At 39.3% G+C, this 12,311-nt stretch overlaps 1 protein-coding gene across 2 annotated transcripts in view; it reads right to left on the bottom strand.

The window, feature by feature from the left end:
* The window catches only part of SMYD3 (SET and MYND domain containing 3), a 419,807-nt gene that overhangs the window by 66,913 nt on the left and 340,583 nt on the right, over positions 1 to 12,311 (bottom strand). For both annotated transcript variants that reach the window (XM_037392671.1, XM_037392672.1), the window contains one exon: positions 7,532 to 7,642. In XM_037392671.1, coding sequence (XP_037248568.1) covers positions 7,532 to 7,642 — 111 coding nt within the window. The remainder of the gene's footprint in view (positions 1 to 7,531; positions 7,643 to 12,311) is intronic.

Below are 12,311 nucleotides of genomic sequence, written 5' to 3'. Positions count from 1 at the left end.
GAATGTCAATGTAGCCACTGCAGCCTGAAGCAGCAATGAGAGGGGGAAAAAAAAAAGTGTTTCTGCTTAAAACAACTGCCAGAAGATTTACATTTCCCCTTAGATGGCCGGGTCTGAAAGGAACGAGATTCTGCTCCCCTCAGCTGAGCAGAAAGCCACATTCCTGGGAGAGTGCCACACTCCAATCCTATGCTGGCTCCAAATATCAACCTGTCAGACCAAATCGATACAGGCTTCCCCATTACGGACCTTCTGAACAAGCAGGGAGTCTGCACAGCTCTGAGCTCACGTCTCTTCATAAGACCAGCAGTATCTTCTCTGACCTTTGACAGCCCAAGTGAGCTCCAGCTGGCTGCTGCCAAGTTGTGACCAGAGCACACTGAGACACTCCTGAAGCAGCCGGGAGAGGTAAGCTGTCATGGAAAAATGATCACAGCCCATTTGTCATTGTCTGTCGCCCTGCCTTTTGATGCAAAAAAAAAAAAAAAAATTTACAGTGTTGAAAGATGGAAGAAGCCTCAGAAGTCATGTAAGAAATGCTGAGAAGCTGATGAGATCATGCCTTTGTTAATGAAGAGAGTTACAAGTAGTTGCCTTGGGTTTTAGTGTCATTTTTTTTGCCACTAGGAAAAAAGAATAAAATAAAAAGCCCTCTGTCCTTGGCTGTTTGGAAATACATCCCAAGAGGGTAAGATCCAGTGAAAGGGAACAGAAGATTGTTAGACGGACTGTTGGATTTCAGGAACTGATCCAGGCTTTATGTCACTACCAAATGTCTTGTCAGAAGGAAGGAAATGTTACTCAGCCAAGCACCTATGGAAAGAATCAGCGCTGTGTCCCAGTGGGCTGCTAATTACTGCCACTGGCTGTCGTAGGCACTAACTAACTATATTATATACATATATTTATACTAACGTTGGGCTGAAAGGGTAGGTGGGTGAAACATGACTGAGCTCTGGCTCAACTTTCTTCTGTAATTTGCTTCAAAGACAGTTCTAGTGGCAAAAGAGTAAAAAGAAGATGAGGAACAAACAGTCCACTTCTAAAATAAACTATTGCAAACTCGGTCTTTTGATAGGAAGTTGAGTAAACTAAAATTTTGTAGGAACAAAGTCCTGTTTTTTTTTTAACACATCCTTAGTACCTTAGTACTTAGCAAGTACCTTAGAATCATGACTAGAGATACAGATGCTCCTACTTTATTCTTTGCTTTGATCAATGGGATTTGGGTCCAGTTAGCTGTATGAACAGACTTGTTTTCAACAACTTTATTTAATCCTTCCTTCCCAGGCTTCACCTTTTGAATTAATTTGCAGATCTAATATTTCATATTGTATTTTACTCGGAAAACATAGTGAGGATGTAAATGTCTGAAAATAAATAAATATTGTGGAAACTGGGACACAAACTTCTGGAACTTGACAATTCAGCAATTTTAAAAGGCACTTCTTTAACATATAGTTTTGTATTTCCTCTGTCCTAAATATACGCTGCCTGAGGGAGGGGTGATACTTTGTACTAACACCAAGCACAGTGATCTTACGTGAAGCCTTTACATGCTAATTCAAAACAGCAGTCAATAATACTATTTTTCATGTAATGATGCCTCTGCGATTTAAGCACATGTTCTTCAATGGTATTGCTGACACCAAACATGAAGATCAAAGGTGAAAATGTCGTGTAAATTCTGTCCTTGGTCATATTCAAGCATCTCTCAGAAACCTTGGTGAGGGAAATCAACCACAGACATATGCTCTAGCAACAGATTTGATCAACTCACATAGAGGACCATTTACATTTGATGAAATTCCTAAACTACAGTTGTGGTTTTTCCTATGATATGAAAAGAATGTCAAAACTTCTAGTAGGTTCAGGAACTTGTTTAGCGTTCTTTCATAAAAGAGCTGGTGGATGTATGGAAGTGCAATACCAGCTAAAGAACTGCACGTGACAATTTGATGTAGATGTAGATGGCTTGGCTGCTGCTGAGATGACCTAATTTTGAGAGTCCTTGAGTTGGAAACTGGACTTGTGATGTTCCCTACCAAACTCAGGGTGCAATATAAGTAAGTACCAAGCAAAGCAATAAACTGATTAAAGGGATAACATATTTACTGGCATTATGTTATTACTAACTTTGAGAACTATCAAATACCGGCCAAATATAAAAATGATTCAGACTGAAACGCGTTGCTTTTGACCTTGTAATAATTAAAAGCCTTCCAAAAACCTAGCTAGGCTAAAATATTAAATCCTAGCTCCAAAGGAGAAAGACAACTCATAACAAAGTGATTCTATAAGCACAAATGTCCCTGAAATCCTTGGCTGAAAATGTAGAACATGAACAATACTCTGGCTCATGACTGTGGAAAAAAACTGTTCTCCATTGAAAATGTTTGTCATCAATGTAATCCCATCTTTAATTATAATTAATGTAAGGGGCTTTTATGTGCTGGAATGGTAATACGTTGCCAAGAGTTCAGCTTTTAGGAAGACACGTATTTCCAAATTAGAGTGGAGATTGATCTTAAAATGGAGCAAATAATAATATATAAAGCTGTCAGAGAAACAATGAACTGAAGACATTACAGTAGCAATAATTTAAAGTACTGACAGTCAGGAAATACTCTGTGAGTGACTTTTAGAAATACATGGGTTTTTTCTCTACTTTAGTCACTGGTGGTGGTTTTTTTTTTTCCAACTTGGGCCAAAGTCAATTTAAAGTATTGTTTAGTGCCATTTAATTCAGCAGTAACTGTACTGCCAAAAGGTTCGCCTTAACCTTATTTAACCAGTTTACACTGATGTGTTAGCACTTGCTATCTTCCCTTGTCAATTCAGCAGCCAGGCTGCTTGACCCATTGCTAAAAGAGACTGGCCAGTATTACAGTGTGATGACTTAGAATCAAAAACGAAGCTGACACTGAGAACCAGGCAACAAAATTTGAGATCTACAGGTCCAGCTAGTCGCTACCATTTGCCTCCATGTTTTCTTATCCCTGATGACAGCTATGCACCTGCATTATTCCATGGCTGTGCTCACAGTTGGAGAGGAGGACAAAAAACTACCAGTGCATAGCAAGCAGGGATTCACTTGGAAGTCCTTTCATCAGTAGTGACCAGTGAGGCACCTTTGGTCTCATGATATGCAATGCAAGTATGACCACACAGCAGTGGACCTCTCCATGTGGTCTAGGGCTGTGTCTGCTCACACTGGGTGTACCAGTGTGCATCAGTTGAAGTTGAGCGTCAACTTCAACAGCTTCAGCTTCAAGAGGGTCCCTGTGGTTGGGCTGCAGCCCAATACGTTTGAAAATACAGCCTTTGCCATATTGTAGACTCAGATCTAGGCAAATGTGGAAATGAATTGTGTATACTTCGGCAGTGGTTAGAGACGATTCTTATGCTGTATGAAGCTGCCGTATATAGCTAAAAAGATCAAGTGACCATGAATTTTAAAGTCATTGCTGGTGTCAGAGTGATTCCCCGTTTTATATAGCTGTGATGTGAAATATTACAGTAAATGAGAAATAAAGAATATTTCTTCATAGATAAGTTGCCTCTTTAACTCATAGTTCATCAGAGGCCTGCAATATTATAAAAAGCCCTTGCGTAATCATGCAACCTACAGTTGCCTAAAAGCACTTTGGTACACTTTGTGTGCATAGCTAAACTGTGTGATTATAGTATGATGCAATCACTATCTGAGTTTAATCAGTTTTAGCACAAATAAGTGAAGAAGCAATGACACTGGCTGTAAGACATGTCTACAGCAGCAGCCAGAGACAAATGCTTGGAGTGATCTGCATTAAAAAAATTTATCAACAATCTGGATGTTAGCGTGCTGAAACCTGCACAGTTGCAACTGCATTCTTGCTATCCCTATCAGCTAGCACAGAAATGTAATCATGTGATTTTTGATTTTGTGTTTATATGTTGTTCATAGAGCAGCATAATTTATCTCACCCAACTTTATCCATCTAAATTGTGGCTACCGACTTGAAGGCATTCCTTTAACCTCTTCTGTTCATTCCAGTTTTCATAGATTTCTACTGCAAGACAGTATGAATGAACTGCTTACCTTTTGGGGTATGGAGGGAAGCTAAAAATGGGCTTAGATTAGATGCTTAGTTAAAGTCAGGAGAAATTAGTAGCATTTTGTAGGCTAAATCTATTTTTTCCTCATGTAGATGTCTTGGAGGTTAAATATGAACCTGCTGGATTTTTTTCACACAGAACTGAGATGCCACATAGCAATGGGAACTGCATACAGCATACAACTCAACCTCAAACATTTCCACCTCAAGGAATTATTCTTATTTAAAAAAATCCAGCACTTAAAGTTAACAGACTTTAGAAAATGCAACATCATTCTTTACTATCCTTTGGACATCAGAATTCTCAGCAGAAGTACAACTTGCCATCTTCATGCTGCATTTGGGGAAACTGAGCAAAAGAGAGCTCTACAGAACATTCACGTAAACCGTCCCCCATTTAGACAGACTGATCTGGTTTCTAGTCAAAAACCTGTTCAGCTCCCACTGAAACGGTAGCTTCTCACTAATTCTGAAAAAATAGGGCAGGGTCTTAGAAAACACAGAGGTTGGTTTTGATTAAAACGAATTAACCAAGGTCACTTATGAAGTCGGTAACTGACTTGAAAACACAAACTTGATACCATCTTCCTTCTTCGCTTGGGCATGTAAGGCTAAATGAGCAAGCCTTTAGAAAATACAGCAGGAGACATGAGTTTCATCGATAGGAAACATACAGAGTATTTTTATAATAATGAATAAATAAGCATACATATAACCACATACTAATACTTATAAAGTTTATATGCCCTTCATATAAACTTTAATGTGTATGTCTCACAGGATTCCCAGGACGGCTGTTAAAACATTACAGAAGATGCAGAATAAAAGCTACAATGAAAATTACTTGACTTATAGTTTTACTGTAAATTGATACGTGCATCTCAGGAGTGATTCCTCTGCTGTCACTTGTCCCTAGTATGCGCTCAGCAGCCGGCAGGCACACTCAGCAAGAACGGAATCTGGAAGTAACAAGAAGCTATGAACTCTGTAAGTGTTTGTTAGAAACAGGACTGTAGCTTTTTTGATGAGATGACTAAAAGTAAAATCCTCAATGCCCACGAACTCACTTGAAGGCATAAAGCATTTCTTAGCCAAACAGCTATTTGCATTTTTACCTGTAACAAAGATTTATGAGATGGATTGTTGTTGACTAAGCCATTGTATTTGCAAAGCAATGTTGTAATATGGGAATTTATTGTCAGTTGATTTATTTATTGAATCACACGGTTGAATCTGCCACCCTTGATGACACAAGTTGTAGCCATATCCTATTCTGTTGGCAAAGACTTTGCCTTCTAAAAATTTTCCAAAATGTCTTAGAAATTTGTCTCAGTATCAGGGGTATTTCAGCAGGGATTTTATGGAATAATTTTGCCAACCAACGACTTTTACACATTCAAATCCAGGCATTCTGCAATTTAAAAAAACCAGAATTTCTGAAAAAATTATCTCCCACTGTAGCTGCAGTGTTATACACCTCTCAGTTCACCCACAGTGACTGAAATCAGTGGCAAACAAAATAAATCTATATTTCCAAGTTAGTAATTTAAACAGTTGTATTTATAAAATCTGTCACAGCGAAATGAAACGCAGTACTATGAGGACTGATGCAGATTGTATCTGATTGTCCTAGACTGAAGCTGAGGATAAAGATGTCTTCTTCATTGACATCAACAGACGAAGCTGACATGCGGTTCCTAGCCCTCCACAGACCTCTCTACATGGTAACAATGAGGAAACTGCAGAATTTCAGAATGCAGTCACAAAAAGCTTACCAAACATTTTGCAATCTCATCCCCACAGGGAATTTTGCCAAAATTATCTATAGAAAATGAACTCAAATCACAATTAAAAATTTCAAAGAGAAAAAATTATTAATTTTAACCTTTGTATGAGACTACTGATTTCATCAATATATGCACGTATAATTCTACTACAATATTTTTGATGTTGTAAGTTGATTCTGACAGTGAAGTGTACTCCAGCCTGTGGACCTTGTTTTTTAAAACATTTCACATGCTGAATGGTCTTCACACCACTTACCTACCCTTTCACAAACTCTTAAGCAATCCTTAAAGACTCTTTAACCTGCATATTTTTCTTAATCGTCACTGCATCTGTGAGGGTGCCATTCCCCAGAACTAATTTAAGATTTCACGGCAGTTGAGTGAGCATCTTTAAATCAAAGACAAAAGAGGTCTTCACGTCCCTCCGCTGCCTCCGAGTAGCATTGCAGCGATCTTTACCAGGCACAGAATGCCAACAACTTTTGCCCATGGCAGGAAGTCATTTAGCATTATGTCATAAGCCTGAAACTTTTCTCTGTTCTCTTTTCTCAACTGCTTACTGATGAATCAAAGGCTATATTATGTATTCAATGGGTGTCGTTTGGTTTGAACAAAACTACACACACACAACTGTCCTACCCAACACAGAGTCTAAACTTTCGGGTGATTTTTTTCTTTTTCTTCATTTTTACTGTATAGCAATTATTTCATGAATCATATCATGCTTCTTGGAATCACATTTTCATCAGTACCTTTCTTACCATTTTTAATCTACGGGGAACACATTTAGCTATGGCATGTGACTCACTCAAAACAGGCATTTGTGAAAATAAGAACAAGTGTACATATAACTAGAGAGACAAAGTGCATAAACTGCTACAAAGCCAGTCTCATTTTGCATATTCCATTTGATCTCTCATCATGCTTGGAGCCAAAATTATTCTGGCCAGGCTGTATAAATACAAAGCAACACAGAATATAATTACACCAGGCTAGGCTGAACGCTAGTAAAAAGGTCATGCTGAACAAAATGTTATCTACCACAACTACTGACCTGCTACACCAAAAACTTGTTAAAGAGAGCATTAAAACTGCAAACAGTTCTCCAAGGAAGTTCACCACTCTCTCTAAAAACTATTAAATGTGTCTGGTACTTCTTGAAAGTTCTTGATGCATGTGTTTGCCAGCTTTAGTTTAAACATATTATGAGGATAAGCAGAGCCTTCCTGTAGCATCAGACAACTGGCTTCAGTTAAAGTTTCAACACTATACTTTTGAATAGAAAAAAATATAAGATTCTTTCCTTTCAGCTTAAAGTCACGTTAACTATCATGTACAGAGGTTCTTGAATCTCAAAATGATCTGAACCCCATCTTGGAACTGAAAGTGGTTCCTAGCTTTACGAACAATGCATGTTTCAGCAAGAAATTCTTCTTATCGTGTTGTCAACATTTCCTGCTTTTCTTTCCTTCACAGTTGTCTTTCATAGCAACCTACACAGCACTGAGGGCAGAGGTCATTTGCTTTTCTATTCTGCCCATTCAATTAGTAGCAAAAGAAAGATAAGTATTACGTAAAAGAAGGGAAGACGCTGACAAGCCTTGGAAAATTCTTTTTCATTGGCAGGAATTTCTTCATTCAACCTACCTTTTCTTGATTCTGGCAGAGAAGACAGTCACATTCAAAGCAATACTGGCGCATCAGTTGCTTTTGGCGTTCACTGGTGGGCATCAGGGACTCAATATAGCTGATGGTGAGCTGTGTGCAGTACATACAAACCCAGAGTTGGTATATGTTACAAAAATTCCGTATTCAGTGTATGTTAAGGTGTATTATCCACCGTATTCTAAGGTGGATTCAATATTTTTCCAGCATAAAATAAAATTTTATCTTAACAGATAATTTCCTAGAAGACATTGACTACTTTACAAAGCGTGAAATCAAAGGCCAAAGATAATTTCCATGGAGGAACATTTTTTTCACATTTCCAGATCAATATCATTTGATACTATTAATCCCCCTAAAATTCAACTTTTCATCCTAATTTGGAAGAAAAAGGAGGGAAAAAACCAATGGGGGGTGGGGAAGCAGCTCAGTATCTGAACTCCCTGTGCATGAAATCTTATTTTCTGTCTAGCTCCAAAGCTCAAGTGTGTATTTAGCCCTGATGTGATACAACTTCCAACTATCTCCAAAAATTTCAGTTTGGAGAAGCCCTTACTTTCTCGCAAATATATGTCTGAGCCTGAAGAAAGCTCCTCTTATGCCATACCCATCTTCAGTATGCCCGCGATGTTTCTTTTGGGACCAAGGCAGCGCAAAAGCATTGCAGTCAAAGTTGTTGAAACTAATGACAAGAAAATTTATTAAAAAGATAAAAGAAAATGCCTACATTTGTGCCATTTTCTACTCCTTGTGCTGTACAGAGTGAATTTCAATGAACTACAGAGAGGTCTGTAGTTTGTTCACTTTGACGCCTGCCAGGAGGAATTTTACAGGGCTAACCATTTGTAAAGTTCTTCAAAAGTTTAAAGTGCTGCATAGGCACAAACTAATGATAGCGGAGAGAATATAACAAAACAACAGCCCAGCTCAGACCAGCATTCAGTCATACATGCTATTGAGTGATTACACTGCACGCCCAATACACTTTGAAACACTCCAGAGAGGTCAGAGCTAAAAAACTCAGGTCACATTATTTCATCCTGAGCCTAGGCACTCCAACTAATTGGGAGAATTTTCACATGGTTCTCAGTTAAATCATGAGAGTCCACTCAAAGAAATTACAGGAAAACCTGACCAATTTGTAGTAATGACTATGAAATCCATTGTCAGAACCTGCATTTCACAAATTAGTGAGCATTCTAATTAAATGAGCAATTAACAAACAACAAAAACAATGCCTGATTATTTTTTTCATTTATTATTACAGTGTAATTTGATTAAGACTACTGAGATGCAAAGTCAAGCATTTAAAATTATTTTAGCAGAAAGCTTGCAGAAAAAGATAAAATGGTTTCATCATTGAAGTTTAATAATATAATTAATGAAAGAGACAAACTAAATTTCCCCAGGTAATCAAAAGTTAGAAAGTGTGAGAACTTTGTTAGGTTTTGCTTTCTATGGAATGATGTTCTGTCCCAGCTCGTGTGTCTCAGCTGAGGGGGGATTAGTTTCACCACTGCTGGTTGACAGCACAACAGTCTGTACTAATCATTTACACAGGAGGTGCAGGCTTCTCTCTGAGCTTTCTGTGGTGCATGGATGGAAATGGTTTTGCCTCTTTCTTTGCCACTCTTCTCCCAAGCTTGGTATCTTTTGTGCTACTCTCTCCAATCTATCCCTCTTCTCTCTCTTCTCTGCCCCTGAACATGAGTGTCATTTTCCAAACCTGGTTTCCAGCCCTCAGGTCCAGCTCCTTGCATAGCCGTTCTTGGCACAACGGGCTGATTTTGCCATCCTGCCAACCCCAGATGTGCCCTTCTGCCTCCCCTGCATGCCTCATCTGACACATTTTCCCCATATTAGATCACCAACACTTTTATTCTCCCAAGTTAAAAGTCCTTCTTGCCCTGCTCTGGTTTCCCAGTCACCTTCAGTGACCCCACCAACTTCGTACTTCTTTCCCCAGCTGGTCCTACTCTGCATCCTCCCCAGTGTGGTAAGGAATATCCGTCTGCCTTCCTTCCCACAAAGCAGATTCCACTCCAGCTGTAGTCCTAACCTCATCCTTCAGCCATTCCAAACCCAATTTCCCTCTGATCTCCATGTCTCCCTTCCAACTCACAAGTGTTTTCTGTCAAAATCATTCCACCCAGTGCCTTTTTCCCTGTCTCTTCTCCTACGCATAAACACCACTGGTTCTGACCCATGTCCTGCCGGGCTACATCTTCAGGTGGCACCCAGAAGGAAAAGGGATTTCATTAAGTCCATGCACAGTGCAAAACAGTAGGAATCTTCTGGGGCAAATGATTCATGTGAGATTAGTCTATTCTTTGCCAAAATACATAAGACAATGAATTGAATGTTATCAATACAGCTGAACCCATCAGTCAGGCAGGGTTCAGTTCTAATACTGCAAAACAAACACACAGCCAACACTGAACATGCTTTATCGATCCTCAGCCTACAGGCTTCCTGCCTTTTTGTTTTTCATTTTGGCTTATTTTTTCTCTCTTTTTTTTCCTTCTTTCTCATTCATGTTGCAGAAACCTTGAAGTAGGAACAAGTTTGAAAGCAGTAATTTCTTTTTCAAAGGTTACCAAACAGTTGCGGATACGAACAGTCACGTAACAACCTGCCCTGGGCTAGAGCATATGACTGGGCAGGAGGAGGACAAGAGGCTTCATCAGACTGATACCTCCTTTAAGAGTTTTTACAGCTTAGGGTTCCTCTTGCAGTTAAAGGCCCAAGTCCAAATTCCCAGTCCTGCCAGCAGAAATCTGTAGGTGAAAAAATGTTTGTAGCTGGCAGACTGAGTGGGAAAATGTAATTAGAATGTTTAGAAGCATGACCCATCTAATGGTGACTAAGTCTATACTAATCATTTAATCGTTTAAACATAAAAAATCTGTATTCAGGTCTCTCTCCTACACTTCTTTTAATTTTGGATCCCTTCATTAGATGCAAGACTCATTTAACTTCTACATATTTAGGAAATATGCCCATTTATCAAACGTTGTCTTAATGGTATTTGCATGTGGGATGTATGGTACTAATTAAAACATTATTTCAACTGACCAAAGCTTGACTCTTTATTGCATCGCTTATAAAGAATGCAGTAAATCTTTTCCCCCAAACTGGAGAATATATATTAAATAACATTTATGAAGGCGAGGAATTATTTAACAGCCGTGAGACTTACTGACTCCCAAGACTTTCTCTTTAGAAATGCAGCACTGCCTGAGCCCCGCTTCTCCCTCTGACACAGAAATTCTTTAACCATGGGTATGGTGGTTACTTTCTCATGTTCCTCATCTTCCAAATGAGGTGGACACAATTTTCCAATACTGCCACGGAATCATAGAGTCGTTTAGGTTGGAAAAGACCTTTAAAATCATCAAGTGCAATCATTAACCCAGCACTGCCAAGCCCACCACTAAACCCTGCCCCTAAGTGCTGCATCTACACATCTTTTAAACACCTCCCGGGATGGTGACTCAACCACCTCCCTGGCCAGCCTGCTCCAGCGCTTGACAGCACTTTCCATGAAGAAATTTTTCCTGATAGCCAATCTAAACCACCTCTGGCACAACTTGAGGGCCATTTCCCCTTGTCCAATCGCTTATTATTTGGGAGAACAGACCCAATACTCACCTGGCTACAGCCCCTGTCAGGCGGCTGTGGAGAGCAATCAGGCCCCCCCTGAGCCCCCTCCTCCCCAGGTCAACCCCCCCCAGGTCCCTCAGCCGCCCCTCACAAGGCTTGTGCCCCAGCCCCTTCCCCAGCCCCCTGCCCGGCTCTGGACATGCTTCAGCACCTCAGTGTCTGCAGTAGACATAATTTATGGTTTTTTGTAAAAGACTGTTAAGCTACAAAATTTCTAGACAGAGGATTCTGTAGAAATTTTAAATCATTTATTTTAATGCAAATGGCAGGGGGAAAAAAGTGAGTCCTCTTGGTTTTGCAGTCATGGGTGTCAGGGTCTTAGGGAAAATTGTGTACAAAACTGTTCCTGAGACAGAGTTTTGTAAGTAGCCAACAGTCTGTGCTTTTTCTGTTTTGACATATCTGATCAAAATGCCTTCTAACTCAAGGGAAAATTCAGTTTTAAAAAAAACGGAATGCGACCAAATGTAATATGTCAAACACACACAGATATAAAACTTCTCCTCAGAGAATTATAACAACAGAAATACTACCTATCTTGGTTGAAGTCTATCATGAAGATAGGTTGAATTGCTGGCCATCCAAAATTATGATTTTTATTTAATATTAATTAAAAAAATTACTAGATCTGTAAGAGTACGGTCTGTTATGTGACTTTCTGCAGAGAGATACAGATTTGCTCTAACTGAACTCTGAAGCTGATGAGAAGCCACGTGCCCATTCTGGAGCAGAACTGGACCTCAGCTAATACTTCGTGTCTCTCAGCAGGACTCACTAGTTCGAGCTGGGCACTGAACTAACCACAGCTATACAACTTCTGATTGGAAAATAGGCAAAATGAGCTCATGTCTGTCTGCAAAACACCAGGTAGACACAGCAATTACCAAAAAGTTAACTGAAACTATAGCACACATCTTGATGCTGTTTAAAGTGGTTACTTAACGGTAGGGAAATGATGAAGATCTCTTCACTACAGGTTGCTTGTAATTTTGAGAAAATAAATTAGCTGATAGGCTGCCTTATCACTGAAGAAGCCCTGGTGATCTCAAAGTGAAAAATTTTGCTTTCTTATAAACCTTCCCCATATCTTACATTTTTT

Source organism: Falco rusticolus, chromosome 6 (genome assembly GCF_015220075.1).
Source record: "Falco rusticolus isolate bFalRus1 chromosome 6, bFalRus1.pri, whole genome shotgun sequence".
Taxonomy (NCBI): Eukaryota; Metazoa; Chordata; class Aves; order Falconiformes; family Falconidae; genus Falco; species Falco rusticolus.
This window is presented reverse-complemented; position numbering and strand designations above follow the sequence as displayed.